Below are 23076 nucleotides of genomic sequence, written 5' to 3'. Positions count from 1 at the left end.
CTAAAATATGTTTTATTCAGTGTATTGTGATGCCACAAAAACTCTAGACCCATCCTTGACTCAGTCAGTCACTGGAAGCCTGACAGTGCTCTGGAGGGTAATTAGGCCCTAAAAACTCATTTGTCCTCCAATAGCCATCATACTCCAGGTGTTGCTGATACGCCAAGCGGCATCATTCTCTGACAAGAGCCTCAACTATTCTTTTCAGACTGAAATGGAAAGTCTGTGGGGAACTGAAAAGCTTGAGAGGGGATTGTCAGCTGCTAGAATAAAAAGCTGAGTTGGGACACATCAGTTTCCCTTTCAGGCTCTTCTGTCAGGTCAGCGGATAACCTGATTCCTACAGCTTATAAAGCAATTGCAAGGGCAAAGGTTAATATTAGAAAACAAAATGAAACSCTTGATGATTCTGTGAGGAAAGAATCTCCTTCTCAGGGCCTAAAAAACTCTCTTCCATGATGGCAGTGGAGTGAGATGGCTTGGAAGTATCCGGTCTGGCCATCAGTCCAGTCAGATCAGTGGGTTTGGGAGACAATCTGCCCAATCTTCAGTTCTCAGTTCTGGAAAGCCCTGAACCCTGTGGATCCTATCTGATCCACCCACAAGCACGGATGAGCACTGTAGCACTTCAGCATGGACAGGGAGAGATTTTTAGTCCAAAAAAAGTTCAACACAGATGTGTCAACATTGTCAACATTGAAGCTGTTCTCTGAAGCATTTCCTACTAGTTTTGACAAAGATAGAATTTCTGGTCAAAATGTCAAAATGACAGAGAGATGCACAGATCTAGTGTCCACTGCCCTTTCCTTGTCCATCCATATAGTCAAGTGGGTGTGCCTAGGGGAGCTGTGGGGGACTTGCATCCAAATGCCTGTTGCTATGAATAACTTTAATTTAGAATTGAATATTGCAACAGGCAAAACTGAGACATCTGCCCTGGAATAGTCAGTATTTAGAAGATTTAGCTGAGGTGTGAAACTTGAGTCTTCAGTCTGGATTRGGGAATTGAATCTTGATGTCTCAGATCCTAGGGGAGCATAATTACTGAGCTGTTGGCTGTTCTGGAGTGGGATGAGTGTGTGCTCCTTTCTCTTCTGATTTATCATATTAAAAAGAATTGATTTTCATCCTGATGCGGCCTTGGAAAATTTTTGAACTCTTAAAAGCTTTTGTGGGATGAGAAAATGGATTCCCACCCATTGCTACATCTGAGCTTGAGAAAATGACCATATGCACTTCTGCACAGAATATTGTTTGCTATGCACTTGAAAGCCAGCGCATACCTTCTATATTCAGCACATTAAGTAATAGAGACATTTTCCTATCACAGGACTTAAGCATGCGTAAGCGATCGAGAAGTAAAATATATACCATTTTAACTCCCCATGTTTGATTTCTATACACATATAAATGCCAAGTATTATGAAAAGGAAAAATATCAGTTCTTCAGGCCAGTGAGAAAATTCTTTAATGGTGAGGATTTCTAAAAACACACGGATTGCTTCCATGAGGAATTTGGAATGAAAGATGTGATAAGTTATAGTTAGTCATTAACATTTGTTGAACATTCTACTTATTATTAGTGTTCCGTATACTTCTGGTTCAAACATTTCGTGGAAAAAGAGTGGAATAAATGGTGTAACACTAACCAGATGGTCCTACATGTGGAATTTCTAGAGCTTTTTGTGTACTTTATGTTGAAGATAACAAATCACACAGGTCAACAGCTAGTGTCAGCTAGTGAGAAATGATTGTACATTTTAAAGAAGAAAAGCTCTTGAGGTCTTAGTCACATTGGTGTTAGGGATTCAGCTTTGAGATTTTCACGTGGAAAGGAAGATGCTTCCAAATGAGGCACATAGCAGAAGAAATGTTTAAAGAGAGGTTTGTTTAGATTCCAAAAAGTAGGTTATCTTAGACACATTTAGGTTCAGGACATCTCCTCCTTGCTTTTCGTTTAATTATGTTTCTATTTTATCTTTGGCATCTGTAGAGGATAAAATATAGGAATAATTGGGAATAGTTAGCTGATTAAAAACTAAGATTTTGCAATATTGTTTCTTAATAGTCTGTTCTTAAAGTAAAAAACAGAAAGGAAATATGCAATATGTTTTCCTTTTTGATCTACAGCTTCATACATATGTTTTAACATTTTTCGAGTCATAAACTTGCTAAGAATATCTTGCTTAGAATAACTAAGTCATCCATCCCTGTAGTATCTTGCCAGGTCACTGTAGTCCCAATGAAATATTTTGATGCAGAATTTCATGCAAATAAATAAATAGTGTATGATGGTGCTATGTATAGCCTAGATAGCTCAAGGGATTAGTAATTAATTATATAGCCTTCTACTTAGGAATTGTTACTTAACATCAGACTCAGAATGTCACTGCAGCCAGAGGTGTGCCAAGTTGAAACAGTGACTTCTTTCTGATCGTAGCCAATGAGGTAATGTCTAGAGCCATCTGGGGCAAAATGGAAGTAGAAACTGAATTATAATTTCATTTCTAGAACTGATACCACAAACTCATTTTCATGTAAAGGCAATGGGGCAATTTCTTAGCTCTTGTCTACCAGTTCCATGAGTATAAATGAAACCAACTTCCARATACATCAACCAGAAAATTTTCATTAGCGTTACATCCACTAAAGGAGACAAGTGCAACATGTTTTCAAGTATATATGCCAAAGGCTGATGCATCACAGAGAACAGCAGCAGTCAACAGGATGTGTAATTCAGAGCTCATGATCTTTCAGAAGATCATCTCCTTCATATGGTTCAATAGGTGCATCAAAATAGTAGCTGCAGAAAGGGAAATTGCCTTAAAAGTGAAATTTTACCTATGACCAGCTGCCAGATAGACTTCAGAGAAATGTACCATTCTGGAGCTGGAGTCTCACTTGTACACAGTAGTGGTCTTAGTGTTTTGGTGTAAAGTTAAAACATAGGTKGTAAAAAAAACGAAGCTTTGGGGGAGTTATTTTCTCTTGTTCAATCAATCTTGAGATTAGAAATGAGTGTATTCCTACAAAGGAGAACATTTTGGATTTTCTACTAAGTCAGTGAACCTTCTTTTTAAAGATGAATAACATCTACCCTTTGAATAATTTCTCAGGATAGGAATGTGTCTCCTAGAAGACTCTTGCTGTTAGTAGCAGAAGAAATTTCACTTATGACCCAAGGACAGTGAAGCAAGGCAGAGGTTTATTCAGTGTGGCATCTTCCATAGATGAGGCATCCTAAAGCATTTTGCAAAGTGGTGCCACTTTCTAGAATCAGAGGTAGAGAGCAATAAAAGGGCTGCAGGCAGAGAAGGGAAAGATGAGCTTCCCAGTGAAAATAAGAACAGATTCTTATGGACCATGTTCTGTTTTTATTTTACTTTTATTTTATTATAAAACTTGTTAGCACCAGAGACTGTGATGCATGGTGGCTAGAGAAGTGTGGTGGACTGTTTTGTGTATTATTTGTAATATGGCAAATGGTATTTATATGCTATCCACTGCCATTGTTATGAGGTGACCATACACAATGCATTTATGGATTCTCATTGCAGTGATTATATTCATCACACCTAACTTGTTGAACATAAAACAAAAGTGTTGCTTTCCATTAGATGCTAGTGCACCCTCAAGGTAAAAGCAGAGAACCTGCATAATAGTTTGTCAAGTCAGGCATCAGTAAACRTATCTGTGTCAGACATCCTTTTAATTTTGTGATCAGTTATAAAATGCAAAGGGATTTTCTGAAACACTGTTCAAAAGAAAAAAAAAGAAAACAACTTTTAGGGCTTTTACATTATATTATACTGATAATTTTAGGCTAGTGGTAAGGATTGGATTAAGAAGCAGCTCATTCTCTTCTCCATCGTGTACATTAGTGAATGACATCTTCTCTTGTGCACTTACATATGTGTATTTATGCTTTGGTTTATGCGTGTGCATGCTTGTGTGAAGGTGTATCTCTAAAGGTGTTTAATTTTTGCTTATGGTGGTGGATGTGCAGTTCTCTCCCCAGTATTGTAATATCCTTTTTTGTGATGTTTCCTTGAAATGGATACAAAAATAGGGCAAGAGAGACCCTATTTTGTCTGTCACATTTACGTAGTGTTATATTTAGACTGCAGCTGAAGAAGTCACTAAAACGGGTACCCGAGAGCTGCTGAAAGTGATGCAGTGGGAGAGCTGACACGAAAGCAGCGGTATCGGTGCTATCACTTCCTGGGAACGCCGAGCGCCATGAGCTGCTCTGGCGTGTGACCTGTTGAAGTTGGCAGCTTGTCTCTTCTCAGTCTATTACAGYGAGGCCTCTGCTCCCTAATTATCACAGCCCGCACTCTCGGCGCACCGCACACGTGCGAGCACACGCACACACACATTCCACTTAGCCTGTCCCAGGCTTGTTGCCATTATTTGCAGCTGCCTCCAAGTATTTTCATGCTCACGTGAAATCCCATGGTCATCCATGGGGAGGGGGCTAGAGCACCAGGTCTGAATGTTGCAGATCCGGCCAGAAAGCCCCGTCATGAAAGAACGCAACCAGAATTTGCACATCCAGCGCTGAACTGCTGAAATCCAACAACAGCAGACTCAGTGGTGGACTTGAAGGGGGTGAAACTGTATATTGGGAACCAATTCACCATAGCATTAAAATAAAAATATGATCTTGTTTAGTTCAGTGACTCAGTTCAGATGTTTTTACAAAATGTTATAAAAGTTTCAAGGTACTTCAGCCAAGGATCAGACAGAGGATGTAGTATTAAATGATTATTTGACAGATATTTGTTTGGATTTTCTAGTGGCAGCCCATAGCATGGAGGCACAGCATAAATATAGTAGGGCTGTCCTCTGGCCTACAGAGCTTATGTTCTCAATTCTGTTTCCAGATGTAGAAACCCAGTAATCCTGACTGAATGTTGTATCTTTGTTCAGTAGTAAAAATTGAGTTGGGATGTTTTCAGTGTGAAATCTCTTGCTGATTTGGGCCCTGATCCTGCAAATGYTTAGAGCTGTGGTTATTGTTACATAGATGCGTGTTCCCACTGAGTACTCCAAATAATATATGTAAATGGTTTCATAAGTCTTAGAGATCTGGTTTGATAAATGCAAGAATAACATGTTTAATGCGCAATCTCAGCTGCTTGTGAGATGCTGAATCTCCTCCTTGAGATAAATATAGCAAGCATTAACACTAAACCTCTCCAAATTAAATTTTTACAATTACAAGCGTGATTTATGTGTGGCAAGAACCATTGGTTGGGATATACTGAAAGAAAATRTATCCCATCCATTAGCAAAGAATACAATCATTAGAAAGGGAAGAGACCTGACTCGGGCTGTGTGATACGACTCGGAATTGTGTCCGCGAGTCATTATGCAGGCAGAAAGCCCACCACTCGCCTCAGTGGAAGTTTTGCATGTGTAACAGCTGTCACAGTCAGACCATTAATCAGCTGAGCCATCACACAGGTGGAGGATGAGCAACCACCTTCTGTGCTAGAGGTTGAACACAAAAATTATTTTTCACGGGGCTCGTCCATCTGTGCTGCTGCAGTGGCAGCAATGCAAATCTCCAGCTCCGATGTGCTTCTCCACTGGCATAAAAAGTTTTTGTACAACTGTTAAGGACAGAGGAAAAATTATAGATTGTAGTTAAATGCTAGAGAGACCAAAAATTTGCTCTCAGCTGTGCTTCTCCTGCTGAAACTACTCCAACAAAAGACACATTTTATTTTACTTGATATGTTAGTGTACTGTGAACTCATATCAATTGCATAGAGTTAGATAAATATACAGTTTGCTTTCGATTTTGAGTTTTAAATTACTCCAGTTTATTTTGCTAAATGTTGTCATTTATCATTCCCTGCTGTGTACCTAATGACTGCTTGTGCCCCATATAGGTTTTTCTTTTCTCTCCTGTCCACTCCCAAATGAAAAAAAAAATGTAATCAAAATAAGCACATCCTTTGAAAATAGACACTTTCTACCTTCTCTTACTTCCCATCAGGTGATATGGCAAGACATCAAATGATACACGGATATGTAATGTGACGGTAAATGAAAGATAAATTAGAAGAATGCCTTTTTGGATAGACTACTCCTTATTCAGTTTGGATGATAAGAATTTAGTCTTAATTTCTGGCATATTCATTTTATCAGCTAAATTTCCTAATTTGTATTATTACAGATAATTACCAACATATATTTATTCTTAAAACTTTATTTGTTCAATTAGAAGCTAGATTTCAGCCTTTATCTTTGTAGGTAGCTGATCCAAGACAGTTTTATGTAAATGGTTTAATTAATTGGTACCCTTCAGTTGAAACAGCAACTTACAAAGGGAGTAATCCTTTTCGAGTGGCATAAGCTGTTTAAAAAAAGGCAAAAAAACCCACAATAGTTTTCTCAGGCACCTTGTCACACAATTATAAGTTATTTGACAGAAATAAATGTAATAAATTGCAAGGCTGCTTCTCAAATTATGTCTTTTCTATGTAATTAAAATAGTATCAACCTTAAGTGCAGTTACTCTGTAGTCTTCAAATCTGCATTATTTAGAGACTTAATTATCCAAATTACAAAACTTATAAATGGTTCAAAGTGTTGGTGGTAAAAATGTGATCTGTGTGGCCTACTTATTAAGCTTACAATCGCTCTTAAGCAACTAGTTGTTTTCAAATATTCAGTGTTTTGCTCTCCCTTTCAGGCTATCCTTGGGAACTTCTGCCGYGCAAAGCTGCTAGGGAGTGTGGTGACAGGACTTGCTGCAACTGTCCTTCCCCAGGTGGTGGCCCCAGGGGCCTCACCTTCTTCTCGATAGCCGTGTAACAAGGGGACTGTTGGCTCCAGGGGTCTGTCCGCCACCTGTGCTGCCATCGCTGTGGCCGAGCTTGCCTGGATTGCGCTACAAGCTGGTCTCCTGACGTATAAACTAGAAAGGAGGAAAGGGAGGTTCTGGTATTCTTTCTCTCTCCTGTTCTCATACACCAAGGTCCACGTGTTGTACAAGCCCAGCCTGGAACGTTATTTTCCCCAGTTGCGTACTACTACCCTGCAGAAGGAAGGGGCACTCCCTAGCGCAATTAACTTATAGAAGCCAAAAGAGGGGGGTTGAGATCGTGTATGTGATGGTAAATCTCTCCCTTTTCTAAGGAGGTCAAAATGGCCAGGAATGTCAGCGTTTACGTGGCAAAGTGCTGGCCTCTTTCTTAGTCTTATGTTTCCCCTTTGTAAGAATGGCAGTAGAAAATCATATATGATCATTTTAAAATATTTCATGTCATTAGTAAGAGAAATGAAAAATAGACACTGCACCTACTTAGCTTCTCTGCTGCTTGCTGTTACACTTGTTTCTGAACTTCATACCAAACTGGTGATCCTGGGGAAGGGGGGAGGGAAGAATGGATGACTGAATAGATATCTAGAAATGTGGCAGCTTTTCAGCAGAGATGCTCCAATGCTATCCTCATTATTGTCCCATTTTATTTGGCAGAGTTACTCTTTTCCCCTTAAATGTGCGAGGGTTTAATTAATACATTCCAGTTGTCAAACCCAGYTCAGCTTGATGAGCAAGAGAGTGTAGAAAAGCTAGATTATTTGTTTGCATCACTAGGCAATGGGGAAATACCTCCTTCATTGGTTTTCTTTGCAAGTAGTGACAGCAGCGTTTTGACAGAGACAAAGGGATAAAAATGTGCTGGAAGAACTAGAAGAATTAATTTGTAATAGATAATTGGATCTGTATGGCAATGATATGAGTTTGGAGGAAACTCAAGAACAGAATAGCTCTCTAAGTTTTTAGATTTCACTTTCCCATCATGATAGTGTCTGAATGCCATATGCATTTTAAAGTTTAAATAAGAATATACCTACCTCGCTTTCTTATTTCACTGCCTCATCCATTGTCTCCCAAAGGTTTGGGTATGCTTATTTTTATTTTTAACTGTAACTCAAGAAATTAATTTTGCTCTTTGTTGGGAAGGTGGTAAGGATTTGTTGTTGCACTCATCTCTTGCAAAAGTTAATTTCATTCTTGCACCAGCCTCTGAGACAACTCTTTTGAGTTTTGCAAGCCTCRTCTTTGTTGCTGACTGATCCTACAAAAGGTCCTCTGAGAAGGGTGTAGTTCAGTGTTATAAGAGATTGCCCCTTTCAGTGGAAGCATGGGTCCATCCTGTGAAGATACTGAGTGTCAGGATTGAGACATTTAGTTGAGTTCAGTTCTGCAGAGGACCAGTGATGAAAGCAGAGTACATTGGTGACGTACATGTAACCATTCAGGTTGCTGACAAGATGAGCTGTGGGGGTCTGTACCAGTTGCAGCTTTTTCAGAGTTGTCGGATTTGTCCCTAAACACATCTAGGTGCAGTAATCAAGCCTAGAGGTCATAAATGTAGATCACTGTRGCTGGTAACAGAGCAACTAACAAATGTCAACAGTGCATTCTTTTAAAAAAATAAAAGTTTTATTGGAGAATAATCAACATTGTTCCCCTCCTTTAAAAAGGTGATACAGGTGATCCCTGAAATTATAAACCTAGGAAGCACTTCAGTATAAAGAAATATGGTTGAGAGAATGATTAAAGATCAAGTTATAAAGCACCTAGATGAGGATAATATGATGGGGACAAATCAGCACGATTTCTATAGCCTGTCAGATTTCTTTGAAATAGTTAACAAATAATGGATAAAGGAGAACCAGTGGATATAATTTATTTAAACTTTCAAAAGGGTTGGATAAAGTCTTTTAAAGGAGGCAATTAAGGAATCTTGCTAACAATGGGGTAGGATGTAAAGTCTTGTCATGGATTTAAAACTGATTTAAAGACTGAAAGTTAAAAGTAAGATTAAATGGCCGTTTCTTACTGCTAGAAGGAAACAATAATGGGTGTTCAGGAGTGGGGCTGGGAATGGTAGACCTCAGTTTTTTTAATGTATATATTTTATTAAATTGCTATTGTGCATAGAATATAATTAGGCAATATTCCCTAGGGAATGCTATAGGTTAGCATTAGGGGTCTCTGCCATGCAGACTGTACTAGTGCTGTCACGCAGTATTGAAAAGAAATAGGAAAATAGAGTGAACACTAGCAATAACACTTCGCCCCAAAAGATGCTTCTCCACTGAAAAAGCATCATCTGYTTGTTTGCACCACCTAATGTTAAACAGTGCAATTCATGAAACACACACCAGCCCCGATCCGAGAACAAAATCAAAGTTCAGTCTAAAATGTCCAGGGAAAGGTGTATCAGAGTTCAGGCTCTGGTGAGCTCGCCCTGTCTGCCCATCTCCTTCGGTCAGCCTTGGCCACAGTGGGTCTGTGAGCTCCACGCGTGGTGTTGTCGGGGCACTCCGCTGCCRAGAAAGCCGAAGCCTACATTAGGGCTGTGGAGGAGAAGGCAAAAGTCTAGAATAGCTCAACAAAACTAGACTAGTTTAGATAACATGGTTTTGAATAAGATTTGTCATGGAAAACGTAAAATAAATATATACAAGAGAAATATGCATCCAGTTAGAGTGAACTTGTAAGGTCTGAATCTGTCATAACTCATCAGGCAAGTGATATTGGTGCTGTCCCGCTTGCTTGCATGGGGACTTCTCGAGGCGCAGTAAGTGAGGAAGAGATGGGGAGTTTTGCTCTCTGAAGGATGTGTCCTTATCAGCAAGCGACTGTCTAGCTCAGAAAACAGGTGTCCTCGCCCATCTTCTAGCAAAACTGGAGGAATTTTCAGAACGATTGTAGATGTTCAATAGGAAATTCCAGATGAGAAAAGATTAAAAACTTATTATTTAGTATGGGAAAGGGAAGGGTGATAAATTGCATAGAAAGTATTGTAGCAAAGGCTGATCAGAGGCTGATCCACCTACTATTCTGAAAGTTAAAAGTCACCTATATTCAATAGATACGTGGAAGGAGAGGAGGTGGAGAATACTTCTCTTGCCTAGTAAAAGGAATCTCTTGGCACCGGCTATTGCTGCRGACAGGCTGTTCTTAAATCTTGTAGCAATGTACATTATCATAAAGAGTATCAAGTAACAGAGTTAGCTAAGGTCTGCCTGGTACTGGATAACACCAAATGAAATTACTCATGTTAGTCACTCTACCCCCAAATTTCTGCACCTTGGATTTAGTATGCTTCTGATGGATGAGGCTATCAGGAATAAAACTGAACGCAGTGGACTATATTTAAGCACGGTAGCAGTGGCTGATATTTTGATGGTTAATTTCTTTGATCTTCTGTTGAATTTAAATGTGCCTACAGTGGTTTCCCATTTTCAATTAGTACACAAAAAAAACTTTGCGTATTTTCTGAGATTATGTTCTTCACTATACATTGCTGTAGTTTTATGTGTTGTTGCCAAGAAATCTGCTTTTGACAAATTGCACAGGAGGCATTTTGAGATTGTGATGGAATTGATTGAGTTTTGGCCAAATGCTGTACACTTTTATCACTGAAGACTGAAATACAGATGCTTGTTACACTAAAATATATAGAATTTGCTTTGGCCCTGAAAATCTGTGTCACATTTTAAAATAACCAATTTGGGTACAATTTGAGTTAAGTGGCAAGTAAACAATGCAAATGAAACTGTTTTGTTAGCTAGAAAGTAATTGAAAATCTGCAACTAATTATAAATTGGCAATATACAAGTCTCCAGGAAGCTGAAAGGAATACTTTGCTATTATATTGTTTAGTTATATTCAAAATTAGCTTACCCTGCACAGTTTGTACAAGAGATTTTGCAGCTTATTGTAACTTTACTTTCTAAAAACGAAACAATTAATGATTCGAATTTCATAAGAAAGTGTCATTTTTTTAATCAAAGATAACTCTCCTTAGATTATATGATCTTTTATTTCACATGGGCCTTGAGCTTCAGCTTTTGTGTCTCGATTTGAATTTCCTCAGTGTTTGTCAGTATACTAAGTTTTGATTGGCACTTTCATTGTGTTTTTCAACTCATCACCTCAACACATTTCTTGTGCATTAATGTAGCTGTACAATACCTCTGAGAAATAAGAATGTGTTGTCACATACAAGAAGAAATTCTTTGCTTGTATTTGGTTGAAAAAGGTATGGGAGTGACGGGGAAGCTTCTATTGTCACTTCCACCTAGATCTGTAACACTAGGAGCTAGTCAAAACACCCAGGTAATTGTCATCTGCATTTGCGCTGCCGGAACGTGTTTCACGTGCAGACTTTAGGTTTTGGGGAATATCAACTTTTATTGTTGAAGAACTATTATTTAATAGGACCATGTAAATACGTAAGTTAAAAAAAAAAGGATAAATTAATGTGTTTACTACAGCTCAGTTTAACAAGCCTTGATATATGTAACGTCAATCAAAAAGCATTCACAGAATTTGGAAGGGTGGGGGGAGATTGGCCTTACAGTGCTCCGAAATATCCTGGAGCACCAGGCCGTGCTGGAAGGCTCAGTGAGGTCTTTGGTTCGGTCTTGCCGCCAAAAGCCCCTATGGCAGGTAGGGATCCAAGCTCTGTCCTCCTGCTRGAAGTAAACGTTTTCAAGCCTGTTCTTTCTGGTAGCTTCCAAAGGCAGAGTTGTCAAGGCAAGCTGCAAAAGGTGCAAAGTAAGACTAGCAATTTCTTCTGGGGGAAGGTAACACTGCGGTTATTGCTGTATTATTCCGTATTATGCAAATGGCCAAACAAAGGCATATTCAGATTAAAAATTACTTCCTTAGATTCAGATAGGGTATCAGTAACAAGAGCCACGGGGAGAACTGCTGACTTACTATGCCAGGCTAGCATTACTAAGTCACATTCACCCAGTTTGCAATCRTGTTTTCTATAGGAAGCATTTCACTGATATGTACTTTCCTTTAACAACCCTTGACTTAAGAGAAATTTTGGTCTTGAACTTTTTACAGCCCTGTGCTGCTTCTCCATAAGTCGGTGTTGATTCAGTGAATCATCAGTTCCTGTGATATTAAATTTTTAACATAAAGTCTTGTAGTCAACAACTAATAGAGATACCTTTTGAAACTACTGAAATACATGTAGAAATGAATCAGCACTGTCCAGTGAATGTATTTCAGTGTGGGGTCTGGTATGATTCTTGAAAAGCAGTGTAGGTGCCGAACAATTTGGCGAAGGGTTTCCTAGTTAGCTCTGTGTTGAGGAGTTCTGGGCAGTATGTCATTAAAAGAAAAACACTTCAGCCAAGGAGTAGGAACTAAACTGTTCTCTTTCTGTACTAACCATTTCTAGACAGTCCTGTCTCACCATCCTTGTGGAAGTAGCTCTGTTCACATCATTTGGGACTCCTCCCGTGAGTACAGGTTGCAGGATGAAATCCATAAATGCTAGACTTTAAAAAGTGGTTCTGCATCCAGACCATTTTAATGAAAAGTTAGCTTGGGTTATGAGGAAGGGAGGGGATAAAGCTTTGGGGGAATGGAGAATATGAGTCATTGCATCCAGACTGAAACAAATCTTTGAGTAACAATCACAATATAAAATTTTAAGGGCTTGATCCTGCCTTTGGCTATGCTGGTATGTATTGTTACATATCCTGTAAAATCGGCTACTGTTACATGTTACGTGGCACTGTTCACCCACATAACTAAGCTCTGAGCTCTAGGTTTTTATAGACTTTATTTTTAAATCCTATAAATGCTGCTGGTCTTGGCTTTTTAGAATGTTGAACAGATGCAGCAAGATTTTCCTACACCTCCTATCCGCTTATAACCCCGAATAATTAGTAATGCGTTGCATCTTTTGATAAAGACTTCTTAGAGAGCTGTTTAGTGAATAAGGCCACATAGAATGTGTCATTGTTGCTGCTGCAGGTTTTGAGTTTATTTGTATATTATGGGTACTGTATGCCACATAATAATGAAAAGCTATATGCTCTGGTCTGCTAGTTCACTACACAGTCAGTGTGATTACAAATTGTTTGAGTAACAGTGGGCTATTGAAACTCTATCCAGATGTGTGTGCTGCTAATTATGGGAATACCCACAAAGGAGGATTATCTCTTTTGTTACCATTTTCAACCCATTTAAAAATGGGAAAGTGAAAAGCATGTACACAGCAAATAAGGAGTAGCCGTAGATTTTGGAGATGAAGATTTTTCATAATTAATTCCCAGTGAACAAAAACGCTTGACCTGGCAGAATGCATTTCTGGAGCATAACCAGATGCAACTTAAGCATAGAAGTGACATCCCAAAGTGGCAGATTCTGAAACAGTCTCAAGACAAAACTTTTATAGCTTCTTTCACTGCAGGGAAAGTCCAGGTAGAGAAAGACTACCTGAGGAAACCTGTGGTGGTAAGGGGGGGAAACAGAGCTACTGTCAGTTTTCTGGCATATTTATTAAAAAACATTATCATGGTGTTATGAGATTTTGGAAGGAGAAGCAGGGGAATATGTGATTTTGTATTTCCAGAATTTGGGTAGTTTTCATTTATTGAGCTGAAGCACTGTCCAGAGGGACCTCTTTGGATCATCTGTTCTCAGAGTGTGGTGGACTGCATGTGTTTCCAGGCACCACACAGGAATGGTGATGTTTTCACTTTGTCTTCCGTAAGTGTCATCTCCTGGCTCTGAGCAAGAGAGAACATCGTGTCTAATCATCAGCTGACCCTCATTCACTTTGTCCCTTAGCTTCATTTCATGAGTTGCCATGAACCGCACAAGAGACAAAATAGAGAAGGTAGAAGGAGAAAGTGCCAATGGCAGTAATTTGGTGTGGGATCCAAGCTGTTTGAGAATAGATGAAAGAGAAGGTGCTGAACAGCTTACCTACCTATCTCCTTAATAGCTTGTGATGAAGAGATAAGTAGTTTAGCAACCTTTGCTCAAATTTAGAGTGTTTTTGTTGGTGGTGGTGGTGGTGGGGGAAGGTTTAATCTTATTCCCCAAAAGGTGGGATTAAACCACAGAAAATCTAGTTCTTTGCAGGTTCTGTGGAAGAGAGAGGATACCTGAATTCAGACTTAGCCCCACTTTGTACAGTTTAATTTAAATAAAAATGATGAATTTCCTCCTGAGTGATTAGAAGTCAAGTGTGGTGACATACAGGAACTATGAGCTTGACCTTCAAGGTAAAGGATAACTGCTATGTTAAGTTGATTACACAATTTGCCCTGAAGAAGTTGACAAGCAGTGAGCGTGGTTTCTGTGACTTCTGATCTTGTAAATGAACACTTACAAATGATTTGCCTATTCCTCTGAAGCAAGTCTTGCGTTATGTATGACATGTGTTAAATAAATTCCAAATGGCCTAATGTGAGATCTGGAATTCAAACAGCCATGGTCTGTGCAAATTGCCTCACCTGCCAAGGGATCACAACGTGTGAAATATTCGATACTGGAATCCCTAACTTTCAGAGAAGTTTCACCTCCTCTGAATGTCTAATAGGCTCGTGAAGGAGGCTAATACTTCTCCCTCACCCTCCCTGGACTTGGAGACTGAAACCCTCTATATTACATGGAGTAATCCTTGCCTTCTCTTCTGTCATTTTTTTCTTTCTCCCCCAGAGATTGAGTGCATCAAAGAAGTTAAAAGTATCTACATARTGCACTTACAGGGATGTTTGTATAGATACAGAAACAACCTATGTCCAGACTTAAAATTATTGCATATTTTTTCTTTATCAGGCTTCAAAATCTATGACAGAGGGCAGTAGTTGGCATTCCCCAGCCATGAGAAAAGAGAGTAGTCTTGATGGGAAAGCAGAGCACTGTTACAGTTATCTCCATAAGTTGTTCCTGTGTTACACGTGCAAGATTAGCAGATAATTTTCTCTATCCTCAGTTTGGGTATACTCTGTTCTTTGTTGAAGGCTTGGGGTTTTTTTTCCCCTGTAGAAGGCATGAGAGGAGGGAACCGTCAYAAGGAGTCGTAAGTGCCAGCTGTGGGGTAGAAATAGATTATCCAAACTTTCCCAAAGTGAAATGTGTGAATAGCAGATGAACTGATGAGGGATCAGCTACAAGACAGACGAGAGGACTCTGCTTAGCAGAGCTGCTCCCCCATGTGATGTGGAGTGTCTCCTCCCCACCCCAGGCAGGGTGAGCAGAGGGCTGTGGCCCCATAGCCACCAGGGTAGATCTGCCCCTGCGTGAGCTCAGTAACGGAGGACAAATAGGCTGCAGGGCAAAGAATTCATACAAAGAATTCTTCACTTACCTAAAAAAAAAATGCAGCCACTTGACTTTAGATTATTGCTTTAGATCAAACGTACACTAAAACCAGTTTCAGAAAACCACCTTGTCCAGTGCTTGACCTCTGCTTTCCCCAGGGATCTGTGGTTAGCACCTCTGACTCACTCAGCAGAAAAATGTGCCATAGAATGATCTGGACAAGGAACTCTGTCACACACACTGCCTTTGTGGTTTTCCTTCACTTGGGGAGGCGTAGACAATCTTCCCCACTTCTCAAGAGATCCAACGCTCTGTAAAACAAGCTTCCACATCCCTTGGGGATTCCCTCATCATGCAGGCTGGCTATGGTCCTGAGGTCCCCCTTTCCCCAGATGAGCTCTCTCCCAGCAGGGCTCTCCATCTCCAGAGTACTCCCTGCTCTTCTTTACATCACTTCCCTTCAGGCTTCCAGCAGCGGTTTGCAACAGCTGGTCCGGGGCCAAATTCAGCCTATGTCCAGCAGAGCCCATTTGACCCATTTCTGTCTGATTCAGCACATGATTTATATAGCCAATTTCCCAGAAGCTGTAAAACTCAGTAAATCACCTCCCACCTGCAAATCGCAATCCCCTGAAATTAGGGTGTCTCCCCTCAAAATCACTGGCCAGGTTCTGTTTCTATAGCTTTCCCTCCTGTGCATTGGAAAGGAAAGTACTTTGTCAGCAGATCAGTGTGCTCCGCCCACGGCGAGGCAGTTTAACAACCCCAAACTGGAAACTTGGGATGCTCTAACCCAGTCCAAGTCCGTGACCCATGGGCTCAGAAGTGAGAGAAAATTGCAAATGCTACCTTTGCAGTGATGAATCATCATGGATAACTTTTTTCCTCCCTCCCTCTGTCCTTTGCGTGAATAAATTTTTTTCTTAAAAGATGCAATTGAAATGTTGCCTGTCTCTTCCAGGAGATGAGGGAGGCTGCTGAAAAAGAGATCATCTTTGTGTAATGCAGCATGCAGTACAGTAGGTAGGGTAGGCTGGCTTGTCTTTTCTCTGTGATAAGGACTACACTGAAGTCTACTGTCATTTGTGTGTATGTGTGAATATCTTTCTTAAATGGAATAAGAGTGTTTGCAAAAATGGCTACTGAAGTGCCCAGCCAGTACACTTACTCCGGGAGAGTGACAGGATAAGAGAAGTGGCAGAAACAAAGATAGGAAAAGAGATTTTTGCACTAACAAGTGTGAACTGATAAGCTTGAACTGTATAGGAAATGTAGAGAATCCTAAGTGCACTTGTCAGGCCAAAATTAGCTGTGCCAATTTGTTTTCAGCAACACAGTGCTATGAGAACCCCTTATTTATTTTCTCATTTGTGGAAGAAAACTGCTGGCTCACTAAACTCCACTTATTCTTAGCAAGCTAATTGTCTTATGCATGAAGAACTTTTCTGAGTGTTGAAGGCCAGGACAGGAAACAGGATGATCTGTAGAGAAGGATGGGGAGGTGTTATGGGGAGGTTTTACTGGCCCCATGGATAAGTTATGCATGTCATCCAAACTGAGTGGCTAATCACCTCAGACATGTCATCACAACCACGACATACTCAGCAAGGCAGAAGGGAGGAAAGAAAATACGTATTTCTTTCCTAAGTACGCACAGCTAGGAAAAATTCTTCTCATTTTTCATCGTCCACCAGGGTAGGTGTTAGGGCCATGTCTCTGTGAGGGAACAGCAGCTGTGTGGTTCACACAAGAATAAAATGTGTGTGTTTTAAAGAAGAAGATTTGAAGTGATATTTAGTGAGTAAGCATAGTCTTCTGGTTAGGGTATGGGGATAGAGAAGGGGAGCGGTCTGAGCTTGATTCGTTTTAGACAGTTTGGAAAAACTGGAAGGTAAGGAGGCAAAGTCTGTAGTAAACAAGATGAAACATTGCCAGGGCTACAGTTCTCTTTGTTTATTTATCTAGTTTTTCCTTTTCAGTGCAAGGGAAGAAAAGATGATGTATGCAGTACTGGCTGGCATAGAACAAGGGTCTGGGTACATATGGAAAGAAGGAGAAATGCCAGAGGTTAGGTGGGAATTAGAGGCTTTGGAGTCAGAAGGGAAAGTGGCGGTGTCACTGAGATGTGTTCTCCAAGTCCTGTCAGAAGTTGTTGTTTAGGAGTAAACTGGTGGAGGGTGATGAAAAAGCAAATGAAACTGGTCTTTGGGTTGATGAGAAAAAAGAGGCTCAGAAGGGTTACCCCAGCAAAGAAGGAGTATATGGAGTGAAATATAATGGAGCTGAAGTGTTAGAAATGGTGACTGCAAAGATACCACAGGAAAAATGAGCTTTTTGACTCCTGAGATTCCAGCAAAAAGGAGAGCAACAGCAAAACCTGAGTAAATCAGACACCCTAGTTTGAATGAGTACAAGGGGAGTAGAGAGAAGGAGATAGTCATGGTGAAGATGAGACTCAGCAGACAGAGCAGTGATTGCATTAGGCATATGCAAATGAGCAAAGAGAAGAGGGAGGTCATATTAGGTTATCCAAATTAGATTCCACTTGGGCTAAAAGACAAGTGATTCAGGGGATTGATTGTTAAATTAGGATTTCCTCACCTAATTTTATCAGATCTCACATCATCAAGTCAAATCTGGTTCCATTTAAGTGGCTCTCAACAAATTGTCAAAACACATGTTGTATCTAACATGGCAATAGGAGCAAGCAGTGTGATCCAAGTGCAGAAAGAAACTCTTCTAGGCCAACCTATGACTTTTTCTGCTTTTTAAAAGCATCTCAGGAACAGCATTTTCCCTGAAAAGGATTTTCCTCTCTAAGATTTTTTGGCTGGTTACATTTGTATTCCTTGTACAATCCTTCTGTTCCTTCCTTCTTTTTTTTTTAATCTCCTGATCTTACTTCTTAAAGAACAAAATGAGATGTAATATGCAGGGAGTATCTGTATCTATGGTGAAAGGAAGTGTGTCACAACAGCCTTAGAGGGAAGGGTGCCACGTGTGAGATCTCTTGCATGTCACCATTTTCCTCCATCTGTGGAACTAGCAGAGTATGACTACAGGACTTTGCTGAATAGGGTCTTGGAAAAATCGAGCTGTAAACGCACAAAGCCTAGCTTTGTGTCCAGAAATGGCGTTTCCACACAGTATATCTGATTTCCATAACTCTGCACTCTTCTAAATACCAGCCAAGGCAATCCATGTAACCATGTTAAATTCCTTTCTTTTCTCTTTCTTAAATCAGCCAATTGGTGTAAACCTCTGAAGAAATCTGTGACAAACTGACACCACATTGACCAGAGAGTCAGTGCTGATAGTTATTAATTACTTAAAACTGTTTTTTAAAAAAATAAGGCCAGGTCTGTGCTGCAGATTTCTATCAGCACAGCTGTTCTGGTCAGACTGACACCTCTCAGTGAGCAAACACTACACATGTAGATGCAATTATACCTCAAAATGGTGCTTGTTTTGCTTGCGGGGATGATTTTACTATACCACTACAAAGAGCAGATTTGCCAGTGTAAGTTTACACCGCCCCAGGAATGCTTTGTCTGTTTACTCTGCCGGTATTCCTTTATCAGTAAGGCATTTGCAGTATAGACGTGGTCTTACTTGGAAGGCTGGTTTTAATCCTGACGCATGCTAAAGTGATTACACTGCTGATTGAGAACTCAATAGAAGGACTCCAACTGATTTGCTCTGAATCAGGGCCTGAAAGCAGAGGAATTATCTTGTGGTTTGAACACAGGAGTAGGAACTCCTCATGCACGTCCTGGGTTTGATATTGACTTCATTTATCTCTGTCTCTAAAACTGGGAGTATGAAGGAATTTGTCTTGCAGAAGGTTTGTGAGAATTAGTTGTTTAATGTTCCTACTCCAGAACGCAAGTAAAACATAAATCCACAAATGCAGATTCACAACCTTTATTAAAGAAAAAAAAAAAAAGGAAAAAGAAAAAGTCTAGCTACTACTGCAGCTGTTCTAACAGCACAAACTGCAGTCGCAGTGTAGGCCCTGGTTCTGGGCCAACCTGTGTAACTGCTCTGAAATGGCTCACCTGCTTTGATGAGACACGTGTCACAGTTTGGGAGGCATTGCACCACCACCTTTTCCATGGGTGTTCCCTTGTAGCACCAACCCTTCTTTCTTTCTGTGTTTTCAGTATCCATGGACTCTATTTTAAAGGTCTTTAGAGCTCTTGGATGTCAAATCCAACAGGTAAGACCTACAGCGTGGGGACCCTGTGTGCAGTGTGTAGGCCCTCGGAGGTCCTGAAATGGTTGCTGCTCCTTTTACAGGACTTAGCAATTGATATCTGAGAATTATGAGGACCTGTAAATTAGAGACAGCAGCATGCAGGAGAGTACTTTTCCCAGGGAGTGTGAAGCACTAATGGCTTATCACTGCTGTTTCATGCCAGACCACAAGGCAATATTACAAAGGCCAACTTTAAAGCTGAGTTCAGGTCAGCAGTTGCCATGTTGTGCGCAAGCCTAACATGTACACAGTTGGGGGAGACATATCCTGCCTTCAGATTATCAACTTCATTTCCTTAGCAGCCTTTTGCAGAGGCAGTGCCAGCAAGCTGCAGATGAAGGGCATTTTCCGTTCTCTGTGTGTCATCGCACACTGGGCTCCAGACTAAGTGGGATCCAGTTGGGACATATGACCCCCACCTGGCCCTGAACATATGAGATCACACCACGGAGCAAATCCCTACAGGAAGCAGAATTAACGGGAAATAGCTATTATTCATCGTATTCCTTTTTACAAGTAGTGCATGCTTTAGAAAACCACATTTGGGAAATGGAAAACTACAGTATAGAGAAGAAATCTTTATCTCTGAGAGAAGCCAAGTTTCATTTTGTGTGGTTTAATGTGGAATTTTTGGACTGTTCTTCACTCTGTAATCTACTATCAGTAGCTTGCTTAGTCTGTGGCTCCTTTTATGTATATTCTCTAGACTGTCATCTATTGGCACAGGAGACAATGTCAAGAGAACTGATTCCTATGACAAATTAGTACAYGGAAGAAGGAGGGTTTTTTTCCTGATTGTGTGATGTGTCAGAATGATTGATTCCAGAAAGATCCCTCAAAACTCAGGAGAGTGCTTCAGAAATCAGAGCATTTTGATACTGACCGGCTTGATTTAAGGCTACTAAAATTATTAAATTTTGCTTTTACCTGAAGTACTACGTTGCTCTATTCTAGACTGCAAGGGGGAAAAGAAGCCATCCAAAAATTACTCTTTTTGCACACTGCCGGAAGAAAAACAATGCTCTGTCTGGTATAATCTTGTCAGGGCCGGGTGAAACCTGATCACAACCAGTAACAATGAACCTGTGGTGCGTGAAGCAAAAAAGACAGGTCTCGCTGACTGTAACCCACAGGCCACTGAATGAAAATCAAAAGCATTACACATTTTTTTTCTTTTTTAACCAAAACTGTGTCAATAATGACAGCACTAATCCTTAGCTGTTGTTTGCATGTTCCACTGAAGAATTTCTGTGCTTTGTTCAGGCATATTCACAACACCTTGGTTTGGTTCATAACAAATGGTGAAACTGAGGCACAGGGTAATAAAGACTGTGCTGATGGTCAAGGAATCAGTCAGTCACAGTTAAAACTCAATGTCTCTCCTCCAGAGGAGGCTTCTGAACTTAGTGCTGAGATTCATCTTGGAGGTGAAACCTGGTATACACTGCAACTGTAGAAACTCTGGCACTAGTGCAGCTAATGAGGTAGTGTTGGGAAGGAATAGCTACTTAAGAAACTCCACTTTTAGGTAACTTTGCTTCTGCTTGGTGATGTCCAGCTTTGAAAGGCAGCACAGCAGGTTTTTTGAACCAGATTAAGAAGGGAAGGTAGGGATCGTAGTGTTTACATTTTCACAGAGAAATAAACAGAAAGGGTTTGAGATCAATTGTTTTTGTAAATATTGTATAACTTCAATTTTCTTCTATAGTGTTTGCAACACAAATATCCTGGGAACAAGGAAGGTGCACAAGTATCTTGCCAAAGATGTGCGTTTCATTTTATTTTTACTTACCTCTGGATTAGAAACTTTGGGTTTTCTTCTTCTGAGAGCAAAGAACAAACAAACAAACAAACAAACAAACCAGAAGAAAAAATATAGTTAAATATAGTGAGAAATATGGATAGGGGACTGGGGAAAAGAGGAGGAATAACAGAGGCAGAGGGCCTCCAGGGAATGTTAAGTACACATGTAAGAGTAGAACATATGATCCTTCTTTATTATTGTCCATTTAAAACTACAATGTGTTCCACTTAAACTAGACATGCTAATAAAGGAAGAGGAGTCATGTATAGTGGACAAATTCCAAAGACCAAAGCTGCCTCCTCATTTAAATTCTGCTCTTTTGTTAGGGCACCCTACTGGCATAATTCTCTATTGTTTCTGCCATTATCACTTGCTTAATGCAGGACATAGTGTCGGGAAATTCCTGTCTGGCACTTACAAGGTGTTTCTAAAAAGAGGAACAAAAGAGTCAAGAGCATAGGGAGCAGAAGGAAGCTGCGAGGGGAAGTGGCAGCAAGAAGGAGGAATCTGAGATAGTAGCAGGGGCTGGAGGAGACAGGCAGGGAAGATGCCAGCCTGCCCAAGAAAAGGGGAAAAAGGGCTGTGTGCAGGGAGAGGCTCCCAGATTTCCCTCTACGATCCTAACTAGTCCAGGCAAATCTCCAGAGGAACTTGAGAAGTGGCTCCCAAATGGTGAAGAGGAGATGGAAATGGTGAAGTGGAGCAAACAGAGTCAGACTGCAAGTGCCCCGCAGCCGAGAGGGCCCGGGACGAAGCAGGAGGATCTTCTCGGGAAGGGAGGCTGGGCCATTCAGAAACTGGGGGCCCTGGTTTGGAAAGCCGGTCCTTCCAAAAGGGTCGCGCTGTGTTTGGTGCTGAGGATTTGTGGTGACAGGTGAATGGGCAGGGTCGGTAGCAATGCCTTCCACTTCTCCCAGTAAGCTGCGTATAATGGGCAAGACATCCTAGCTTGCACTAGCCTTAGCATAAGGAGATTACTCTGTACTATCATTTGTTAATAACAATGTCGTTTTCTGTCATATAATTAGAAAATACATCTTGCTTTGCCTCCAAGCACTGTAGCCTTATTGCATTTGCACATTTTTCATAATATTTCAAGCAAACTGACCAGATAACATTAATGAATATATTAGATAGGCAGGCACTTTTAAGGAAAAATAATAAACATACTTGTATATTAAAAAGTTAATTCAGTCTGGAGCCAAACAGGTAATTTTCCCTTCAGCATTTTTTCACTCAACTAAGACAGGTTGGACTAGGAGTGCAGTCACCCTGTCTGCAGAGCTTGGCTTGGCTTGCATACCAGGGGCGAATTTTCTTCAGAGACAGACAGCAAGATGATCTGATTGGCCTCGGTCCAGAGCATGCTCACAAAGGCTTCTTTGATGGAGGGTTGCTTGGTAAGCCCTGTACCAAAAGCTGCCTGCCACCCTCCTTTCAAAGATACCCATTTACAGTAATTCGGGGGGGGGGAGGGGGAAATAAATAAAGAAAAGTGAAATAGGGGGTTGCCACAAGAATAATTACGTTGCTGGGCTTGAAGGGGGTTGGGAAGAGGAGGGGGGAGTTATTAAGTAAACTGCTGGATGTTGAAGTAGCTGTTTGGCAACAATGCAAGAACATAAGGCACTTGCAATTAAGCTCATTAAAGCTTCATCATTTTGCTTATCAATCTTTTCTGAAAAGGGTGGGGTGGAGCAGCTTATATTAAAACATGGCTGCTTTTACAGATAAGGAGTGATCACTACCAGTTTGATTTTCTGAGCTATACTGTAGTGTACCTCGCCTGTGATGGCATACATGATTAGCTAATTTAACTCCCTCTTGTACACGAGCAAGTGATTAATAGGGGTTTGTTATTGTTTCCTGGCACTCCATTGCTAAAACATGCAGTCCAGG

General features: G+C 40.5%; 1 protein-coding gene across 10 annotated transcripts in view; it reads left to right on the top strand.

Moving 5' to 3' along the window:
- Positions 1–23076, top strand: part of VTI1A (vesicle transport through interaction with t-SNAREs 1A) — a 280707-nt gene that overhangs the window by 221907 nt on the left and 35724 nt on the right. The window contains exon 10 of one of the 10 annotated variants that reach the window (XM_026069630.1): positions 19279–19334. The exons of the other annotated variants lie outside the window; for them this stretch is intronic. Within the exon in view, the coding sequence (XP_025925415.1) occupies positions 19279–19309 (31 nt within the window). The 3' untranslated portion in view covers positions 19310–19334. Of the gene's footprint in view, positions 1–19278; positions 19335–23076 lie in introns of those variants that run through there. 10 annotated transcript variants of the gene reach the window in all.

This window comes from Apteryx rowi, unplaced genomic scaffold (genome assembly GCF_003343035.1).
Source record: "Apteryx rowi isolate R43461 unplaced genomic scaffold, aptRow1 scaffold_3, whole genome shotgun sequence".
In the NCBI taxonomy this organism is placed as follows: Eukaryota; Metazoa; Chordata; class Aves; order Apterygiformes; family Apterygidae; genus Apteryx; species Apteryx rowi.
Note: the sequence above shows the minus strand (reverse complement) of the source record. Positions and strands in the feature narration are given on the sequence as shown.